General features: G+C 32.7%; 1 protein-coding gene across 1 annotated transcript in view; it reads right to left on the reverse strand.

The window, feature by feature from the left end:
- Positions 1-23875, reverse strand: part of LOC145268842 (short transient receptor potential channel 4-associated protein-like) — a 97949-nt gene that overhangs the window by 1424 nt on the left and 72650 nt on the right. The window contains exons 17-23 of the mRNA XM_080124513.1: positions 23313-23396; positions 20325-20415; positions 16606-16746; positions 13868-13976; positions 10673-10779; positions 3712-3860; positions 2086-2152 (exon numbers count right to left, since the gene is read on the reverse strand). Coding sequence (XP_079980639.1) covers positions 2086-2152; positions 3712-3860; positions 10673-10779; positions 13868-13976; positions 16606-16746; positions 20325-20415; positions 23313-23396 — 748 coding nt within the window. The remainder of the gene's footprint in view (positions 1-2085; positions 2153-3711; positions 3861-10672; positions 10780-13867; positions 13977-16605; positions 16747-20324; positions 20416-23312; positions 23397-23875) is intronic.

A 23875-nucleotide genomic window follows, 5' to 3' on the forward strand; every position in this document is an offset into this window, starting at 1 on the left:
AAATAGAAAATAATTTTTTAATTTTGTTATTAAAAAGTGAAAATTGTGTTATTTTTATCTTTTTATGATTTTGTTAATTTTTATTGTAGCTTTTTCAATAATGTCGCCCTCTTATATTTTATTTCAATAAATCGCTTCACAACAGAAATACTGAATAGAACAATAAAAGTGAAGGAACTAGTTTGCCTTGTCACCACTTTCGGTAGCAGCCACGCCAGACGTTAGGAAGTACGTTAGCTGACTTTAACCACAATGATTCGTCCATTGTTAAAGGAACAGAATAGTGAGCTCTCTGGTAAACAAAACTGTAGGGTACGCACTTCAAAATAAGGAACCAGGTATTGTTACATTAGGAACAAAGGGAGATAAATTTAGGAATGGGGGAGGGGGATCACAACCCCTTTGTGTGTGTGTGTGTGTGTGTGTGTGTGTGTGCGCGGACGACGCAAAATCATCAGTCCCATCAGGACAAATACTACCCTTTTAAAAAAATAGGGTACTTGTACAGTTTAATCAAGACATTAAAAAATTAAAATATCGTAAAACGGTTATATTGTACGTATCCGTTTTGAACTGAAGATCTCCAAAACAAAATTTCACTTAATTTGATCGAGTAGTTTTTTTTTTTTGTTTTTTTTTTTTACAGCAGAAAAAACACGTTTTTATGACAGCGCGTTGAAGGCAGACATCTTGAATTTTTTTTTTTTTTTTAAATTTTTGTTTGGACTTTAGAAACGCCAAAGGGAGATAACTCCATGTAAAGTGCCAACACTCCCTCCCCATCTTTAATACTAGCTTCTCTTCCTACAAATCGAACCTTTTGCTCGGTATCTTAAATTGTCTTTTCGCTGTAAAATAAAAACTACTTGATGAAATTAAGTGAAATCTTTTTTTGGAGAACTTCATTCCATAACGAATACATACAATATAACCTTTTTTCGGTATTTTCATTTTTTAATGTCTTGATTAAACTGTACAAGTACCAAAATTTATTTATGAAAAGTACAAAAATAAATTAGACACTAGAAAATTCAAAAGTGTTGGGGAGGAGGAGAGTCTATGGCCATCCTTATTACTGTATCTTATATATGTACATTATTTTCATAGCTAGCATCTTCAATCACCATAATACCACATTCATTTTGTCTGTCTGCTTAAAAATTTATTTCTAAGAAGATACAAAAATTAATTAGTTGCTAGAACATTCAAAAATGTTGAGGAGGAGGAGGAGGAGAAGGATCTATGGTCATCATTATCACTGTACTTTATATATGTACATCATTTTCATAGCTAGAATCTTCAATCACCATAATACCACATTCACTCTAGAGGGTCGTCTTAAGATTCCCATAACGATTTTTTTTTTAATACTTGCAAGGTACTCTCTCCTCCACACTCATAAATATACGAGGAGTGTTCCAAAAGTAATGCCTCCTATTTTTTTTTATTCCGCCCGGATGGATCATGGGGAATCGCAAATTGCATTGTTATGACTGAACTTATGCATTCATAACCTGAAAGTTTCACCGCTCTGTTGCAGATATTGTAAATTCAACAGTGAAAGGAAAGCAACAAAACATTTTAAAAACATTTTTTAAACAAAGAAATTAAACGTTATTTCGTAAGATGGGGGTCTACATTTGCACGAACGGAATTCGAAAATTTTATTTCTAAAAAAGTACAAAAATAAATTAGACACTAGAACGTTCAAAAGTGTTGGAGAAGAAGGGAGCCTATGGTCATCCTTGTCACTGTATTTTATATATGTACATCATTTTCATAGCTAGCATCTTCCATCACCATAATACCACATTCACTCTAGGGGGTCGTCCTACTTAAGATTCCCAAATCGATTTTTTTTTTTTTCCTGAATAAAATATGAACATAAATCATTTTTATTAAAATAATTTCATTGGCGATACTACACTTTGATTTTAGCAAAAAGGTCAATCGTAAAAACTGATTTATCCTCAAGACAAGACAGAGGAGAAGAGAGAAAAAGAGGTTCTAGCAATTTAAGTGGCAATCTGTTTTTAAATCCACAAAAATCGGAAAAATCACATCTGTAGATTATAGATAACTTACTTTTTCCAACGCGCTACAGTCTTTGTCCTTGTGCAAATAATGGTCCTGCCAGAAAAGTAGTAATTCCCTGAAAATAAAATTTCAAATCATTAACACTTAAAAGAAAAGAAAAATAACTCCAGCTGGAAAAAAAAATGTGAGATTATCTGCCATTGCCTAACATCTAAAATTTAAAGTGATTCACGATTCATTATTAGGGTGGGAGATGTGTTATCAAGATGTACACATATCTTAAACTCATCATGTAGTTTTTTTTTTTTTTTTTGAGCCACAAATTAAAAAAAAGGGTATTTTTTTAGCTTAGGTCCACCACCGCAATTTTCTTTTAAATGACGACTTTTTTTAAGTTTTCGACTATGCTGAATATGGAAATCGCATTGAAATTTTGCAGAAATAATTAGTTATCGAGATATAAAAAGTTGTATTATGTATTGTATTCTTTGGCGGCCATCGTTTTTATGCGCGTGCGCGCGCTCCATAAACAAATCTATGCGCGTAACAAAGATGGCCGCGAAAGAATACAATGCATAATACAACTTTATATCTCGATAACTAATTATTTCTGAAAGAGTTAATATCAGAAACTCAAAGAGAATTTCGACGAAACTTCAACACAAGAAATTCCCCTACTCCCAATGCAATAAAAGCTATGGTGGCTCGATTTCATGAGCAAGGGTCTGTATATGACCTCCCTAAATCTGATAGACCGCGTACAGCAAGAAATGATGAGAATCGTCAGAGATTAGCATAGAGTGTGGCCGAGGATCCATCCAAATCAGTAAGAAAGAGATCAAGTCAAATTGGGGTCTCTCGATCATCTCTTCACAGAATGCTACAATGAAGAGGGCAACTTTCCATATAAAATTCAATTGGTGCAAGAGTTTCAGCCAATCACAATAGACAATGCCCTGCAGAGAGCACAAGAGTGTGAAAATGAAAATGGTGGACATTTGAGTAACATCATTTTTCATAACTAAAATTAGATCTTGTGAAAAACATACCCTAGATTAAGTTGTATAAATAAAATTACAATAAGTAGACTATTATATCTTCCTATATCTAAAAAAAAAAAATCAACATATGAAAATTGGTAAGCATAACTTAAATATTGAAGAAGTTAATAAAATTTTAAATCCGTCAGCTTCTTTTGGGACACCCTGTATAAATGTAAGTTCAAAACTGTTAACATCTCCAAAAACAAAACGTTACTGCTCAAAACTGGAATATTTGATTTCCTTAAAAAAAAAAAAAAAAAAAAAATTTGATCAAATTTTGTGATTTTTGGAATATGACAAGTAGGTACATGATAAAAGTTTTTCTTTATTTTTGCTTATCACCACCTTTTTTCTTCCCAGAATTATTCCTTCTATGCCGACTTCAGTTGTGTGTGCGTCCAGAGAGAGGCATGGGTTCGTCAGAGAAGAAAGAGAAGTGGGAGGAGGGTCGGAAAACGGGGTAAGGGGAAAGAAAGAGGGATAGTTATGTTACATTTTTGGCTGCAGGCAATGCCGGATAGTTCTGCTCTAAGCGAAAGACCAACTTCCGTTTATATTCTAACTAGTCGTCAGCTATTTTTAAGTGGTCCGCCCTGTAGGTGGAAATGAAATGAAATAAAATCCAAAATACCTGAAATTTGCCAAAATGGATCTGGGCATATTTGGATTGAGGAGATCATCTTTTTCATCTTGAAGAGCTCGTAAATATTTTGGTAAACCATCCTTTTGATTCGCAAACATTAAGAACACCAAAGTGGTGTTTAAACAGCTTACATTTTCCTGGGAAAATAAACAAAACAATGTCTGATTAATATATATATTTATAAAAGTGAACGTGTCTGTGTGTCTGTCTGTGTAAATTTCCCTACGCAATAACTCTGTCAATTTTTAGTCTACAGATTGGAAATTTGATATACAGGCTACTGAGATTTGGGGAAAATATTTGTAATCCGTTTTCGGACAGAAATTTGGCTGTTAAGGGGTCAAAATTGAACGATTTGACCTTTAAGAACTCTACCAAACTCCTCCGACAATTTACGGTCTAAACACTTGAAATTTTAGATATAGGTTCCTTGGACATGGATCTAACTTAATAACTTGATTTGAGCCCAAAACAATAAATTTCAAGGGGTCATAATAGGAGTCAAAGTTAAAAAAAATTGACCGCTTTTTTTTTTTGTTTTTTTTGCTCAACATACACCTAGTGCTAAATAAATCAAAGATGCCGTAAATATCACAAAACACAATTGCAACTACTTTTCCGATTTTTTTTTTTTTTTTTTCAGATTTATATAATGTCCATATTCGTTTATTGGCTTTTAAAGTTGATGAGTTTCTATTCTTCTGATGAGTCAAGGCAGAAAAGTTTTAAAATTGACAGAATTATATGAATGGTTCTGCGCTACGAAACAGGTGCTGTCAAGAATTGAACATTTGAACAACATCTTGAAATTTGGAGTATAGACTTTTTTGTAATTTTTTTTGTGTATGCTCTGTAGTTACATCGAGCTTCATAAATTAAAGGTGAAATAGAATTAAATAAGCATATTTTTCCATAAACATATATGTGTGTGTGTGTGTGTGTGTGTGTGTGTGTGTGTGTGTGTGTGTGTATGTATGTGTGTTTGTGTATATGTATGTGTGTGTGTATATGTATGTGTGTGTATATGTATGTGTGTTTGTGTATATGTATGTGTGTGTGTGTATATGTATGTGTGTGTGTGTGTGTATATGTATGTGTGTTTGTGTATATGTATGTGTGTGTGTGTGTGTGTGTGAGATGTAACACATGTTAAAACAGATCACATTTTCCTGAGAAAATAGACAAAACCAATAATGTTGATTGAGATTGTCGGACTGACTTCCTCATCTTGGTTGTTATTGTCACAACGTTTCGGCCGTTTTGCCCTCCGCCCTTCGTCAGGTGTTTTGTATTGAACTGGGGAACCGTTCGATACAAAACACCTGACGAAGGCCGGAGGGCAAAACGGCCGAAACGTTGTGACAATAACAACCAAGATGAGGAAGTCAGTCCGACAATCTCAATCAATGAAAACACCTCATCTCAAAAATACAGACAATTACTACCAATAATGTTGTTACAAACAGGGAAATAATAAAATATAAAAATATTTTCAGGTAATTCACAGTTAATAATTTATATATATATATATATATATATATATATATTAGTTTTTTTTTTCTTTTTTATTTCTCTATTTTGTCGGGATACTATTTCCATTGTTCTAATCATACACACACACACACATATATATATATATATTAGTTTTTTTTTCCTTTTTTATTTCTCTATTTTGTCAGGATACTATTTCCATTGTTCTAATCATACACACACACACACACACACACATATATATATATATATATATTTAAAACTGAACAGTTTTAAATAAATAAATATTAAGCTCTTATATTGAATTTTTTTTTTTTTTCTTTTTAATCGAGCACTTTGATGAAATTCTTTCCCAAAAACAATGAACAAATATATAAGTTTAATTTTACTGCAGTCAAAGTTTCAGAAATGAAGAGGGCCCTCTATTTGAGACTAACCCTTCATCTCGATATGAAACGCATTAATATTCAAATATTCCATTTACATCACAAACATGGAGTTAGTAAAGAAGTTGAGAAGATCATTTTCCTCTCACCAATTAGTATATCTTTCTTGTGGTCTTACTGGATTCCAGGACAAGAATTCATCTAGTCTGGTGGAGTATCAAGCTTTGTGTTGTTACTTGAAGCAAAATCACGTGAAGACGGTTCATCATTTCTCATTAAAAGCCAGTGTGGGTTAGCCATAGCAAAAAGATTCTATTCGTCTCGTTTTGGGGAGGCTCCATGTTTTGACAAGCTTCTGGGCTTGACCTTTACTTCTTACCTAGACGTGTGCGTGTGTTGATGAACTCCTAACTTTGTCTTGTTTCCTTTTTTATTTCTCTATTTTGTCGGAATACTATTTCCATTATTTTAATCATATATATATATATATATATACTGAAATCAATTGCTTATTTTTGCCATTTGAATTAAACGCTTTTACGTTGCAACATTTAAAAATAAATAAAATAAAAAAATTTAAAAAATAATTCAAAAATACAATCTCCTTCCACAAACGGCTAAAATAATTAACGTAAACTTTTTCGAACATGATTGCTGTCCACGCTACAAATCTCCAGTTCTTTCAACGTGTTTCTTTTTCTTTTCGATACTTTTTTGTGACCAAGAGCGGAGGTCCGCTTGAAATATAAAAAATAACAATAAAAATATTAAATACAAAAAGTAACATCGTTTTTCATGCTTCAAAAAACCCTCATAACCTTTGAATCACTATCCTAGAAGCATACGTGGACTTTTAACATTATATATATATATATATATATATATATATATATATATATATATACACACAGTCTTTGAACTTTTTAACCCTTAAAACTATACAAAAAATATTTTTTATCATTCGTTAGAAAACCATCTAGTCAGTAAGTTATTTAATCACCTGCAATCACTGCATCAACTCGCTCTCGAATTTACTATAATACCAATAATTTATTTTTCAAGGGATCATCAGTTGTTTACCATGAAACACTGTTTCGGGGATTTAAAAACAAAACAGTATATTACATCATGGCTCCCCAGCAGTGTTGATCAAACACTACCACCCTTAATCTTAGGAAGAAGACATGTTACAAACATTTGATCTAATTTCCTATTCTTAATTGCAATTACTAACCTTTTCATACTATAAAAATGAATTTCTTACCTGTGCGATTCATCAATTTCCACATTTAAAATGGATACATTTTTAATTTTTTAATTTATCAGTCTTGTATTTATAAGATTAGGATGAATCCATTTAACTACTTATCACCCCCACTATGATTTGTATTTAGTATATTTACATTTTTATTTATTTAAAATAAGATATATAAAGATTAAAAATATTTTTACATATATATATTTAAAAAAAAATTTTTTTTAATATTATTATAATTTTATTATATGTAATTATAAATACATTTTATACATTGCTAATATAGTTTTGGATTTCTTTTATTAATATAGTCTGGTTTATCTTAAACGATTCAAAAGCATCAGGATAACGAACAAATGCTTTATTTAACTGTTTTAATATTCTATTTTTATCCCCACCTTGTTTTATCATCCTTATTACTAAGCTAGAAACTGGTGGTATAAAATCTGTTAATTTTAAAGTAACGCGAGCTATTCTCAAAAACTGACATAATGGTTCCATAAAACATAAAAACAGGGCAGGTGCTATCTTTATGGGGCATACGTACTATTTGAAAGGGGAAAGCGTTTCTTTTATCAAATATTTTATAAAGAAAAATCCCATCCTCAATTTTTATATCTAAATCCAGAAATGTAGCCTGTTGTCCTCTATGTTCACAATTCAATTTTAATTCGTTTGGATATATAAGATGTTTATTTTTTTCGAATTCATCATTATCGTTTATACATATAAGGTCATCTATATATATATATCAAATTTTAGTCATTCAATAAAATTTTTAAGTTTATGACGTGAAATGTTTAAATTTCAAATGAAAAGATTTTTATTATTCTATGTAAGACAAAGAATACATTAGAAATATTATAACTCCTTATCCTATAGGATTTCGATGTCTACCATCTCTTCAGAGGAGAAAATATTAGCAAATAGTTATAATGGTTTACACCTTATTTGCTAAAGTCAGTGAGACATGGAAATTGCATGGTAAAATCCAAATTGCATGGTAAAATCCGAAGTGAACGTCTTTGATAGCAGTGTGGTAATGTGATCCAAACTGTATTTTGAGTAATCCATATCACAAGGTAATAGTCCGAAGTAGGCATTTTAATATTACTACCAATAACATTTTGTAAGACCTATAATCACAGGTTTCCATACCAGTTGACTGTTAGATAATTTTATTCTGAAGTATATATATATATATATATATATATATATATAGTGTTATAATGGAATAATTCCAGGAGGAAATCCAGGTATGAGAGCTCAATGTGGTAAACAGAGCAATAACATAAAAATATAACACGGAAATTACATAATTGTCGATGCAATAATTTATTTCAACCTTATGGTATTTTCAAGCATCTAAACTAGACAATTACATTTTTGAGTATCAAAAATGTAATTGTCTAGTTTAGATGCTTGAAAATACCATAAGGTTGAAATAAATTATTGCATCGACAATTATGTAATTTCCGTGTTATATTTTTTTATATATATATATATATATATATATATATATATGTGTGTGTGTGTGTGTGTGCGTGTTTAATTTTACTTTAAAGTTTTCAGAAATGAAGGAGCCCCCCCCCCCTCCAGACTAACCCTTCATCGATATTCGAATATTCCATTAAGGTTTTCCTTTACATCTCAAACATGGAGTAAAGAAATTAAAAACAATTTTTTCTCTTCAATTGACATGATCTGATTAAATATTAAAAATTAAAAATAAACTAAGATGAATGTACAAAATGTTTAACGATTTTTTTTAATTTTGACCCATTTTTGACCCCCTTAAAAAACAATTTTGACTCCCTTAAAAAACAATTTTGACTCCCTTAAAAAACAATTTTGACCGGTGAAAAAGACCCATAAAAGAATGGCCCATAAAAAAAAAAAAAAAATCAAATCATTTGAGGTCCCCTAGCGCTGCAACTTTTAATTTCGGGGAAGACATATAGCCGTTTGTGTATTAGATTTCCCGATTACGAAAATTGGACCAATTTTTATTTGATTTTGAGAAAAATCAGGAAATTATGCAAATCTGAATTCTATCTCATATGCAATTCATAGCTGAAACCGAAATATAATATTGCAGTCATTTTTATTTACAATTTTGAAAAGAAAAAAAAAAAAAAGACTTAAGAAAACTAAAAAAAAATCCATAAAAAAGAAAATTTGGAATTGAAAGCCACATTTAATTTCAGAAGAGTTTTCAATGGGTAGCTGATCTGTACAAGTCCTGAACATGAAAAAGAGTTTTCAATGGGTAGCTGATCTGTACAAGTCCTGAACATGAAAAAGAGTTTTCAATGGGTAGCTGATCTGTACAAGTCCTGAACATGAAAAAGAGTTTTCAATGGGTAGCTGATCTGTACAAGTCCTGAACATGAAAATGAGTTTTCAATGAGTAGCTGATCTGAACATGAAAAAGTTTTCGATGGGTAGCTGATCTGCATAAGAATTGAACTCAAAAATTTTGCAGACAAAGAGCAAAGATTTTTCTCATGTTGACAGGAAAAATTATGTGCAGGAATTCTAAAAGATCCAATATTTTTATGGAGCAATTCTGATTTCTGATTGGTTGCTAGCAGAACATGGATCCATTTGATTGGTTAGTTTCTATCGTCAATGTCTATAAGTAGAACCTTCCAATTTTCTTTGATCATATCCTTTTTATACATCAAAAATATTGCGACAGAAAATAAAGTAAAAAAGAACAAAATATTCGTAGGCAATTAATATGCAATGTTCTCTCTCCTCTGATCTTGAGCGCGTGGTTCAGTGGGGGAAGACGTGGCTGGTTACCTTTAATGCATCCAAAACCAAACTCCTATCCTTACATCATCAACGCTTTGATCCCCATCTGGCATCAATTGTGATGGATGGCTCTCGTCTGGGTGAGGCCTCGTGTGTTTTGACAAGCTTCCAGGTTTGACCTTTACTCCTGATCTGAAATGGAACACGTACATCAAGTCTGCTGCCAAGGTCGCTGGAAAGATGGTGGGATCCTTCTACCGCTCCAGAAGATATCTCACTACTGATGCAATTCTCTATCTATATAAAAGCCAAGTACGTCCAAGGATGGAATACTGTTGCCATATCTGGGCAGGAACTGCTAAAAACAGCCTATCCTGCCTTGACAGAGTACAAAATAGACTTAGTGGCTTAGTGGGGGATGCCCTTTTCTCTACCCTGCAACGTCTCTCCCACAGAAGAGACGTTGCGAGTCTATCCTTGTTTTATTGTTATTTCCATGGCAGGTGCTCGTCTGAACTCCAATCTCTGGTCCCCCCTCGCCAATCTTTCACGAAAAACACCCGTCTAGCTGAATCCACTGTCAAAAATTTCCCCCACTCTATATCTGTGCCTAAATCAAAACGTGGATTCCATGAACAAAGCTTCTTTCTTAGAACTGCACGCCTGTGGAACTCTGTTCCGTCTGCCTGCTTCCCACCGGACTACAACTTGGATGTCTTCAAGTCCAACGTTAACAAATTCCTAATGAACCGCCTCCTTAAGTAAACATTTCATCAAATCTCCACACTAACGTAATGTATTTGCAATAACCCTTATCCCTAAGTGGCTTCTGGGCCTTGATAAGTGGTGATCACCGTGTAAAAAAAAAAAAAAAAAAGTAACATTGCGGCCATTTTTATCCATTTGAAGGTTTGGGTTTAAGCATACACACAACAAATTTGAAAAAAAAAAAAATAGAAAATAAAAAATAAAAATTTCTTTTCATTCTTTTTTTATTCTACAACAAAAAAGAAAAAAACAATATTAAAAACAGAAAAAGAAAAAAGATTTTTTTTACCTGCGTAAGATTTTGAACACTAATAGTATTGATCAATTTGCGCAAGTAGTCAAGCTGTCGTTTAAAGTCTGCTATGTATCCCAATAAACGATTGTCTTTTCGGAAATCTGAAAAAAAACATTTTTTAAATGAAAATGAATAAAAAATAATTTTAATTCAAAAAAAAATTTTTTCAAATGAAAATGAATAAAAAATAATTTTAATTCAAAAAACATTTTTTAATGTTTCGCATTCGCAAAAACATCACAATGCACAATCATCTTTCGTTAATAATCATACCAAATACTAACAACACCCATAATAAATAACGAGGCAATTCCAATATTTTCCCAATTTCAACATAATTATTAATTCTTTTTAAATTTCTAAAAATCTAGTTATAGAATCAGTTTTTTTTTTAAATTTTCAACTGTAAAATTCCGTGCCAAGTGTGCTGCTATTTTTTCAAAAGCGTACTTTTAGGGAATGTACATGATTAGATCTTTCTATTTTTTCTTTAATATTTTTCTTTGGAATTGGAAAAAAATGGAACAAGTGGATAAATAGGAAAAAAAATGGCACAGGTATGAAATATTGATAAAAATCTCACATAGTGATTTTGTGAGATTTTTATCAATATTTCATACCTGTGCCATTTTTTTTCCTATTTATCCACTTGTTCCATTTTTTTCCTACTTATCCACTTGTGCCATTTTTTCCTACTTATCCACTTGTGCCATTTTTTTTCCTACTTATCCACTTGTGCCATTTTTTTCCTACTTATCCACTTGTGCCATTTTTTTCCTACTTATCCACTTGTGCCATTTTTTTCCTACTTATCCACTTGTGCCATTTTTTCCTACTTATCCACTTGTGCCATTTTTTTCCTATTTATCCACTTGTGCCATTTCCCCCTATTTATCCATTTGTGCTATTTTTCCCTATTTATCCATTTGTGCCATTCTTCCTCTATTTATCCACTTCTGCCATTTTCCCCCTATTTATCCACTTGTGCCATTTTCCCCTATTTATCCACTTGTGCCATTTTCCCCTATTTATCCATTTGTGCCATTTTTCCCTATTTATCCATTTGTGCCATTCTTCCTCTATTTATCCACTTCTGCCATTTTCCCCCTATTTATCCACTTCTGCCATTTCTTTTCGTGCCATTTTTACCTAAATTCTTTCTCATAATATATAGATTTTCTGTATTCTTCGGACTACTGTTCTTTTCCTGAGTGTTATCTTCACGTTTCAGTCGATATAACCTCTAACCATCTTCAGATGCATTTTGTACAACTTGGGAATCTGCACGGAATTTCAAACAGAATCCTTTATTCAATCCATGGTGGTAGTATGCTCTCGTTCTGTCAGACATGACAGGATAGAAGTCCTAAATAATTCACAATTACGTGTCTCAGTTTTCGCAGAAACAGTCTGTCTGCATGTGGTTGATTTCTTGCACATTAATTTGCATGCAGTGGCCCTGATGTTTTAACAGCATTGGAAACCACGGCTATCCAATTTGTAGAGCCATAGTAGTTTCGGGAAGACAAATAAAGACGGTAGTTTTCCGTTGCGTTCCGTCTTGATTCAGGGGTGCATCTTCTCCTGTGAGTTGAATGTGCCCCGGATGCTAACCTGGAAATTTTTGCGATTTGGTACAGTACATACAGTGCCTAACCTTCTGCAATAGTCATCCATCTGCTACTAGCCAGGTTCATCGTTGCTTAACGTCGGTGATCTGGTGAGAACCGGTGTGTCAACATGATTGTCCCATAGCCTTGAGCCTCTGGAGAGGCATAATTGTAAGATGGGTCAACATCATAAAATTTGGAATATAGAATTTTGTCATTTATTCATTATAGGCTCTGTAATTGAGCTTCTTGAATAAGGATAGGTATATATAAAAGGAAATATAAGTGAAGAATATTTTCATAGAAATATATATATATATATATATATATATATATATATATATATATATTAGTTTTAGGGGATTAGAACAAGAGTCTAAAGAGCAGAGTATATTTTAATGTATTAGTAAATCCATTAATACAAGTAAAAGAAAACAGTGCTCGTTGTAATGTAGATATATAATAAGCTCGATAGGCATAGATATCATAGAGCTATTTTAATATTGAGTAAGATGATTGATAATTTGTAATTAAAATTAAAAATCTGTTTCATAAGGAAGTACAAACAAAATCAATAAATTGTATGATCGTTTTGGAATATATATATATATACTGCATAACTCATGACTGCAACCTCTTTAACTTCTTTGTGTGGAGGACGTTGGAACCAAATCCAACTGCAATCAAATTGAATAATTATATGATGTGACCAGCCAATTATTCGGATAACCAATGTAAGAGCCAGAAGTGGCGGAGTGACTCAGACTAAGGCAACACAAGTTGCCACTCACAACCTATAGGTAACCCCGTTTTTGAGTGGTGGAGGCAATGGTGGTAACTATCTGCATGGAGTTGCAGTCAGCAACTTTGTGGTCCCGTTGATAGGGAGGATAATAAAGCAATAAATGAAACAAGTGTGATTGTGATGCAAAGGAAAGATGTTAAAGAAAAAAAAAAGAAAAAAAAAAGGGAAAAAAGAAAAAGAAAAAAGGAAAAGGAAAAAGAAAAAAAGGAAAAAGAAAAAGAAAAAAAGGAAAAAGAAAAAGGAAAAGGAAAAAAGGAAAAGGAAAAAAGAAAAAGGAAAAAAAGAAAAAGAAAAAAGAAAAGAAAAAAGAAAAAAAAGAAAAAAGAAAAAAGAAAAAAAAGAAAAAAGAAAATAGAAGGGAAAAAGAAAAGAAAAAACGAATGAAAAAAGATAGAAAAGAAAAAAAAGAAAAAAGAAAAAGAAAAAGGAAAAAGAAAATAAAAAGAAAAAAAAGAAAAGGAAGAAAAAAGAAAAGAAAAAAAGGAATAGAAGAAAAAAAGAAAAGGAAGAAAAAAGAAAAAAAGAAAGAAAAGAAAAAAAGAAAAGAAAAAAGAAAGAAAAGAAAAAAGAAAGAAAAGAAAAAATGAAAGAAAAGAAAAAATGAAAGAAAAGAAAAAATGAAAAGAAAATAAAGAAAGAAAATAAAGAAAGAAAAGAAAATAAAGAAAGAAAAGAAAATAAAGAAAGAAAAAAAAAGAAAAGAAAAAAAGAAAAGAAAAAAAAGAAAAGAAAAAGAAGAAAGAATAGAAAAAAATGGGAAGATCCACTACTCACCATCATATTGATCATCTTCCGAAAAATGTTCAAGCGAGAGAATGAGACTCCGTATGAACATATTGGAATCGACTAAATTTCGATTCACAGTTAACATGAATTTATCAAACTGGAAAAAAAAATTGGAAGGAATTATTTTAAATAAAATAATTAAATTTAAATGCATTTATCGAACTGCAGAAATAATAATAAAAAAAAAATGGAAGAAATTATTTTTCTAAAATATTACAACTTAAATGCATTCATTAAGTAAAATCAAATATTCAAACAAAACTGGAAAATTAAATTTTCAAAGGTTAAAAAATAAAAAATTAGAAAATTTAATTTTTATTTTTAATTTTATTTTTTGTAAATAATTGTTTTCCAGCAGGACTTGTAGAAATTTAAAAATAATGCAAAAAATATTGAATCATCAAATGTTTTCATAAAGCCGATATTTTTCTGGATAGCAAAAAAAGTTTTTTGGACAGAAAAATCAATAATTTGCAACAAATATGAGTTTATTAACATTTCTTTGAAAATACTGTCCATTGTATTTTAAATATAGAACTGATCCAAAATTTTCTAAATTTTCTTTTTTAATCTTTTAAAAATGAGATAAATTAATAAGTACTAATATTCAGATAGTAATATTGTGCTACATAGTTCAAAACAAATAAGATCACATTGTAATTTTAATTTACTTCTTTAGTCCATAATCTTTTAACAGACAATGTTGGGTTTTTGCCCTGTTTCTTTCGAATGTTCCCTTGTTTTACGGGCAAAATATTTATAATAAAAATTTTTCTTAAAATTAAAACAATGATATTCAAAAATAAAGTTTTTTTAATTTTACTTTTGAATTAAATACAAGTAAAAAAAAAAAAAATGCAAAATATATTGAATCAAATGTTTTCATAACGCTGATATCTTTCTGGGCAGCAAAAAAACAAGTGAAGCATGCAAGGTCCTCCGTGAGTGCACAGTGAACGAGGCACAAAAAAAAAATGACTAAGTTCAGCATTTGCCCCCCACCCCCATTTAGCCCCCAAAATACCCAGGGGACGTCAAATCCTGCTGAAAATAAACAAACAACGCAGTTACAGGCCTTAACATATGTAAATTTGAGTTTTGCACCATGCAAAAAAGAAAAAAAAAATTACTAAGTCCCCCCCCCCCCCAAGCCCTAAAAGAGCCTCTGGGGGCACACTCAAGAGTTTTCACAAAGTATAGACAAACAAAATTATATAGAAATCAGTTAGTTACAACTTTTCAGAAAATTTTATAAACTCCAAGATATCAATTTTTTTTATAAGCACAAAAGTTTAAATTTTAGCCATTTTAACCTGAAAGGCACCCCTGGTATGGCAAGCAGAGTTTTCCCAGAAAATCCGTAATGTTACTTTTTTTTTTTTACTCATATCATGCTTATTGTTTGTGCATGAAAGTCAAAAAATTCCAAGGCGTAGTTATTGAGAAAAGTGTGGACAGACGAACAGATGAATTTACAGGTCCACCCTCCTTTTGATGGGAAAGGGGGGGGGGCCAAAAAAAGTGTTTTTTTTTTGTTTTTTTTTTTATTTTTTACATGGAGTTCACCACTTATCAAGGCCCAATGGCCACTCAGGGATAAGGGTTATTGTGTGTACAGTAATCAAAGGGATAATGTAGCAATAGTATTGGAGAATTGGTAAGGTGTCATTACTTGGGGGGGGGGGGGGGGCGGTTCATCAGGAATTTGTTTGTGTTGAACTTGAAGACGTCCAGGTTGAAGTCTGGAGGGAAACAGGCAAGCGGAACAGAGTTCCATAGGCGTGCAGTTCTAAGAAAGAAGCTTTGTTCATGGTATCTACGTTTTGATTTAGGCACAGATAGGGAGTGGGGAAAATTATTGCGGTTTCAGCTAGTTGGGTGTTTTTTGAGAAAGATTGGCGAGGGGGGACCAGAGAATGGAGCTCAGACGAGCACCTGCCATGGAAATAACGATAGAACAATGACAGGCTTGCTACACCTCTTCTGTGGGAAAGAGGTTGCAGGGTAGAGAAAAGGGCATCCCCCACCAAGCCACGGAGTCTATTTTGTACTCCGTCAAGGCAGGATAGGCTGTTTTTTGCAGCCCCCGCCCAGATGTGGCAGCAGTACTCCATCTTTGGACGTACTTGGCTCTTATATAGATAGAGAATTGCATCATTAGTGAGATATCTTCTGAAGCGGTAGAAGGATCCCACCATTTTCCCAGCGACCTTGGCCACAGACTTGATGTATGTGTTCCATTTAAGATCAGGTGTAAAGGTCAAACCCAGGAGCTTATCAAATCCTGGGGCCTCCCTTAGACGAGAGCCATCCATTTCAATTGATGCCAGATGGAGATCAGAGTGTTTATGATGTAGAGATAGGAGCTTGGTCTTTGGACAAAAGCAATAACACCCATCAAATACAAGTTTATTAACATTTCTATGAAAATAGTGTCCATCGTATTTTAAATATAGAACTGACTCAAATGAAATAAATTAATAAGTAAAATAAAATACTCAGAAAGTAATATTGTGTTACATAGTTCAATACAAATAACAAAATCACATTGTAAGAGATGATCTTTAATTTACTTCTTCAGTCCATAATCTCTTAACAGAATTTTTTTTTTGCCCTGTTTCTTTGGAATGTTCCCTTATTTTACAGGCAGAAATAGTTATAAAAAAATTTTTCTTTTAACTTACAAAAAGAGAAAAAAAAAACAATTTTTTTTTTTTTAATTTTACCTTCGATTCTGTGTTGAGAATGCGGTCGAATGCTTTAAATGCCTCAATGTTGAATTTGATAAGTTCACCAAGGAGATCGAAACTGCTTTGGAGTATCTCTTTGTTTGCAATATCATGTTTTACAATATTACCTGCAACATGCTGGAAAAGAATAGAAAAAAAAAAGAGAAAATGAGTGAAGCAGGAGTTTATTTTTTTTCAAAATAGTAAACTGTTGCAATATTTTGGGTGTATAATGGGGTATGATCCCACACAGTCGGACGATTCTATTTATTAACGATGCTGCTAAGAACTGACGAATCAAATTAATTCACGTTCTGCTACCAACCAATCAGAAACCAGAATTGCTTCATAAATATTAAACCTTTTCTGGAGCAATTTCACATATTCTTTCCCGGGTTTCGACACGGTAAGAATATTTTGTTCTGTGGAACTGTCTACTACAAACAAGTCACCTCCCAGGACTTGTGTGTAACAGTGAACCATCTGAAACTGTTCTGAAACTCAAAATGGCTTACACTTCTAGAGGTTATTCGCCCAGCGTGCGTCTTTATTTCGATGGATCCGAATCAAAATTCGAATTGTGGCAAGTTAAATTTCTAGGATATCTACGAATCCTTTCAAACACAACCTGAAAACAGAAACGACCCGACTTCATTGAAAAGAACGCAACTGTCTTTGCGGAATTAATACAGTGTTTAGATGACTGAAGTCTATCACTGGTAATGAGAGAAGCCCTGGACGACGGCTGCAAAGCATTAAACATATTGAGAGAGCATTATTTATCGAAAGGAAAACCCAAAATTATTTCTTTATACACTGAACTGACCTCTCTAAAACGAATGGAAGCCGAAACTATTACTGATTATATTATAAGAGTCGAGAAAACTGCAAATTCTTTAAAAATGTCTGGTGAAGTTATAAGTGACAGTCTGTTAATTTCCATGGTCCTTAAGGGATTACCGAGTGATTTCAAGCCATTTACCAGCGTGATAACCAAGAAAGAAAAACCCATGACTTTTAGCCAATTCAAGGTAGCACTCAGAAGTTACGAAGAAACTGAAAAAATGATCACAGAAAAAAACAAATCCACAAATATCATGAAATTTAAAAATACACACATAAAAACACCAAAATCGAATTATATCCATGCCAGGAATAAAAAACGCAACTTTGCCAAAAGCAAGTTTTTTCCTAAGAAAAGTACAAAAATTATTTGCTATAATTGTGGACAACCTAATCACAAGAGTTTCCAATGTAGATACAGGACTCAAAATGGCGACTCCATTAAAAATGTAGAGAGCTCTGTTAGCGAACATACATTTTTATTTTCGTGTACATTTGATGCTACAACAAACAATAATAATTTTCTTGTCGATTGTGGGGCCACAGCACATGTGATTACAAAAGAATCTGATTTTATCAATTTTGATCCCAACTTTAAGCCACAAAATCATTTTGTAGAACTAGCTGACGGGAGTCGAGTCAATGATATCGTTTTGAAAAGAGGCAATGCGAAAATCTCGCTAAAGAACAATAAAGGTGAACTGTGTTTCTGTATTCTAGAAAACGTTCTTCTAATCCCAAAATTTAAACAAAATATATTTTCTGTACAAGCTGCCACAAAACAAGGTGCAAATATAAACTTTAGCCCCAATAAATCAAAACTGGTATACCCGAATGGAACTGTATTCGACATTAAATGGAAGACTATATTATTTAAATAGCGTAGTCCCATCAAAAACCGCCTGCCATGATCTACAGACATGGCATAAAATTCTTGGACACTGCAGTATTCCTGATATCAAAAAGTTGCCGACTGTAGTTGATGGAATGCAAATACAAACATCAAAAACCTTCAACTGCGACGTCTGTACGCAAGGGAAAATGACAAACTATCAAAGCAAGATACTAGACAAAAAGGCAAAAAAAAAAATCCTATCAATGGTGCATTGTGACTTGAACGATCCCGTAGAACCAATGGCCAGAGAACATTATAGATATGTGTTGAATTTCGTAGATGACCATTCAGGTTTAATAATGGTTTATTTTTTAAAGAATAAATCTGATACCCTGCTAGCAACTAAGAAATATCTAGCCGACATGGCCCCCTACAGTGAAATCAAGTGTATTCGCTCTGACAATGGTACGGAATTCACCAATAAAGACTTTGAACTTTTACTAATTAACCATCATATCAGGCATGAAACATCAGATTGCCACACCAAAACGGGACTGCTGAACGTGCGTGGCAGACACTTTTGGAAATGGCAAGATGCCTACTCATTGAATCAAAACTCCCTAAAAACCTCTGGACGTATGCACTTATGGCGGCAGCCTATATACGCAACAGGTCCTTTAACAAAACACTATCTAAAACTCCATATGAATCTTTCTGCAGTAAAAAAAAAAAAAAAATTTAAGCAGAATGCATATATTTGGTTCAACTTGCTTCGCATATATAGAGAAAAAGAGTAAATTGAATATTAAAGCCGACAGAGGTATATTTCTTGGATACGATAAAAACAGTCCAGCCAATTTAATATTTTTTCCCAAGAAAAATAAAATAAAAAGAATCCGGTGTGTAAAATTCACAGACACGTTTAATTTTACAGACGAAAACCCGTCATATGAAGAGGATGAAATTATATTACCTCAAATAATTAGAACAAACGAAAACAATAAAAATGACGGAGATGAGAGTGTCCATGATGATGATGATGATGATAAAGTCGAAAGATATCCCAAAAGAAACAGAAGACGACCCGATTTTTTTTTGGTCGACAATATAAAGGATTATCAAATCGACTATTGCTATTCAATGGAAAATGCGCCAAAAAGCTTCAACTTAGCTTGGCTAATCGAAAAACAAATTTATTTTTTTCGAAGTAGGTGAACATTTTTCATTGTCTAATCGAACAACAAATTCTTCATTGGCTGTTCCAAAGATGAACTTTATAATTTTTATAAAAATCTTCCTTTTCAGTGTTCCTTATTCAGATTATTTCAGCATCCTAAATCGGATTAAATTATTTGCAACAAAATAACATTTCCTTAGTAAATGCTAGTTATCTCCCTTAGATAAAGACCAAATCTTGAATAAAACCTAGGACTTCGGAATATAGAAAAATATAATATTCATTATTTATATATATTTCATGTTACAAAAATAAAATTTTAGAATTTTATTTATTTTTAACTCGTGGGATTTCCCTGCGTTTAGAGGTGTGCATTGAGAAAAAGAAAAAAAAAGTTGTAGTAGGCAGAATAGAAAAAGGCAGATAAATAGAGAGAGGAAGAAAAAAATAAAATCCAACCAAATAGCAAAAAAAATTTGTAAAAATAAGGAGGTAAAGCTCTAGCAACTTGCCAAAAATCAGCTTTTTTTTTCTTTTAATGAAAAATATTTTTTTTTAAAGCAGATTTTAACCAAAAAGCAGAGTATTCATATCCCTGGGATGCGCTAGCAATTTTAAATAGAAATCTGAATTAAAAAAAAAAAATAAAAAATAAGGAGGTAAAGCTCTAGCAACTTGCCAAAAATCAGCTTTTTTTTTTTAAATAAAAAAATATTTTCTTAAAGCAGATTTTAACCAAAAAGCAAAGTATTCATATTCCCGGGATGCGCTAGCGATTTAAATAAAAAAAAATAAAAAAGTAAGCGGGGTTCCGCATAGAAATTGCATCGCAGATATAGAACACAATGTGTATACACTTACTTGGAGTAAATCTCTTCTCATAAGAAAAATTTGATCACAGTAAGAAGTGTTCCCTCTTAGGTAGCTTTCAACTGCTCGAGCTAGCCAAAATCTATAAAAAAACACAGAAGAAATTAGAAACAAAAAAATAAACGTAGGTTCATAGAAGGTAAAACAATACAAAGACGTAACGAATAAACACTGAAGTAACTCAAGATATAGCAGTGGAATCAGCCGTGCAGTTTCACTTCATTGAATCAATACATGTATGCATATACAATCACGTATATTCATCTTCGATGATCCAGCGGGAACCGGTGTGTCAACATGATCACACTGAAGTTAAGCAATGTTGGACCTGGTCAGTACTAAATGGGTGACCATTTGGGACTTCCAGGTGCTGTATGTGCTCTCCGCTTATCTCTGCATTGTTCTCAGTCGTTCTGGACTTCTCCTTGCCACTGGACTCAAACAGTGTCAATTCGATCGATCGATGCCTCCGTTCAGTCTCAAAAGACAAAAGATACCCCTGTAGGGGCAGTTGCACGTGTAATTGTGAGGCAGGGGTTGCACAATCCCTAACCACACCTCTCCTGAATCGGCACTGTTTGGGTCCAGTGGCAAGGAGAAGTCCAGGACGACTGGAAATAATGCCAAGAGAAGCAGAGAGCACAAATGGTCACCCATTTAGTACTAACCAGGCTCAACGTTGCTTAACTTCGGTGATCCAGTGGGAACCAGTGTATCAACGTGATTATGCCAATTCAGGAGAGGCATGGTTGGAGATTGCGCAACCTTTGCCTCACGATTACATGCACAGCTGCCCCTACACTGGGTGTCCTTTATCTTTCGAGACTGAACGGAGGTACTTTATTTTTTAGTATATAGCTGAATCCACAGTGAAAAATTTCCCCCACTCTTTATGTGTGCCTAAATCAAAACGCGGATTCCATGAACAAAGCTTCTTTCTTAGAACTGCACGCCTGTGGAACTCTGTTCCGTCTGCCTGCTTCCCTCTGGACTACAACTTGGATGTCTTCAAGTCCAATGTTAACAAATTCCTAATGAACAGCCCTCTTAATTAAACACTTCATCAAATCTCCACACTAACGTAATGTACTTGCAATAACCCTCTCCCTGAGTGGCTTCCGGGCCTTGATAAGTGGTGATCACTGTGTAAAAAAAAAAAAAAAAAGTCATATACATTATACATACATACATTTATTTTATATAACTTTGTGCATGTAATAATGTTTTATGTATGTCAGGTGGCATATCCGAGATACTGTTTTCCCTTTGTCAAGCATGCGTTTAAATTTCACATGCGCACGGTGGATCTTACTGTAGATCGAGTTATTCTGTAGAATCTGGAAATTATTTTATTTGTTCCAAATGTGTTAGCACTCGGTATCATTTATAGTTTTTTTTTTTAATAATATTTAACCTTCATTATTTTTTTATTTTTTATTTTATTTATTTACTAGCGGGGGGTACCCAGCGTTGCCTGGGTGTTTGGAGGTGTGTATGGTTTTGGGTAAATCAAAACTCCAAGGGGGGGGGGGGGGTTAAAATAAAAAAAAAAAAGTTTTAGTAGGTGAGTATGAGGATCGAACCCGAACCCTTGAGGCGAAGTTGGAAATTAAAGTGTGAAAAAAAGTGTGCAACGTTAACCATTGGCCCACCGCGAGATACTAACGGAAACACGTTTGAATTTATTTAATTACTTGGATTTGGCAAGTGCACGTTTTAATGACTTAATGAGGTCAACTTTGACTGCGGGATAGTATTTCATTTACTGCGAGAACGCCTTTTTTATTTTTATTTTCCCGAGATGTTGGTGGGAGGGGGGACCAGCTTCCCATAACAAGGGGATTGTCTAAATTGAATAGCAATTGTCTGATATAAGGAAAATTTCCACATCGATCAAAGCTGATTGCTTTCGGACATTTCCGGCAATCGCGACCGGAAAAAAATACTGCCAGAATTAGTGTCGCTTTTATTATACGAAAAAGCCTAATCCACATGCGGCGAGCGAAAAATGTTGAATATTTATATTTTCAAATTCGAGCAAATTAAATAGACAGGCGACCTCTGTTGTTAACTCGTAGATATTATGATTTATATGTGATATAAAAAGTTTTAAAAAGTTGTGAGCCGACCTACTGCTTCTCGGAAAAAAGCCTTTTACAGACATACATAAAAAGCGAACATACATACACACATTTTCGCTTTTATATATATAGATTATTCGTTTCTATTTTATTTTTTACCACAATTCTATTAGATTAAGCTATTCTGCAGAAACTGGATATATTCAATATTATTTATATTTTTTTTTAATAATGTTTTACTTTCATTATTTATCTTTGTATTCTTTATTGATCATTTTTTTTTGTTTTTTATTTTATTTTTTTTTTATTACGTAGGAGTCACCACTAATCAAGGCCCGGAAGCTACTCAAGGATAAGGGTTATTGAGCGTACCATAATCAATGGGATAATATCGTAGTAATCGTTAGTATTGGAGATTTGATAAAGTGTCTTACTTAAGGGAGCGGGTTATCAGGAATTTGTTTATGTTGGACTTGAAGACATCCAAGTTGTAGCCAGGTGGGAAACAGGCAAATGGAAGAGAGTTCCACAGGCGTGCACTTCTAAGAAAGAAGCTTTGTTCATTTTATTTATCATTCGTTTCTATTTTTTTTTATTTTTTACCATGATTCCGTTAGATTGAGCTATTCTGCAGAAATTGGAAATTATTTATCGGACATGTGTTAGCAGTCAATATTATTCACAATTTTTTTAATATTTAACTTTCCTTATTTATTTTTGTATTTTTTAACTAATTATTATTTTCTTTTTATTTTATTTTATTTATTTGTTTCTATTTTATTTTTTTACCAAGATTCTGTTAGACTGAGCTATTATGCAGAAATTGGAAATTATCATACGTGTGTTCGCAGATCAGGTGACGATGATCCGTAAAGAAATAAATTATTTTTTCGCTTACCGAAAAGTTGACGTCGTTGGTTCTTTTTTCATAACTTCGACAATTTTCGTAAGCAAGCCTTTATTACCTCGGCACATTAATTGTCTGAAAAATAAAAAATAAAATAAAAATAATAATAATTTTGGAATAATTTAAAAATAAGTAATAATGACAAAATACAAGTCTGTTACAATTATCACGATGCACGTAGATTTAAAAAAAAAAAAAAAATTTACATTCAGTCCAAAATATTTTTACCCAGATTATTTTTTATTTTTTTAAACTATAAAAGGAACTCATAGTCATTATAAGAAGAGACGTTCCTAGCCTGTCTCTGCTTTATCGTTATTTTCATAGCAAGTGCTCGTCTGAGCTCCAATCTATAGTGCCCCTTGCCAAACTTTCACGAAAAATACTCCAAGCTTAAACTACTATCAATAATTTCCCCCACTCTTTATCTGTGCCTAAACCTAAACACGGATTAAGAGCAGTATACCAGTCTTAATTGTTATCTGATCAAGCTATATGTAATGTGGCTGTTAGATTTACACTTTAAACCTCTTCAACCCACACGCAGTCTGGTA

The sequence above is a fragment of the Euprymna scolopes genome, chromosome 44, assembly GCF_053919585.1.
Source record: "Euprymna scolopes isolate OS-2025 chromosome 44, ASM5391958v1, whole genome shotgun sequence".
In the NCBI taxonomy this organism is placed as follows: Eukaryota; Metazoa; Mollusca; class Cephalopoda; order Sepiida; family Sepiolidae; genus Euprymna; species Euprymna scolopes.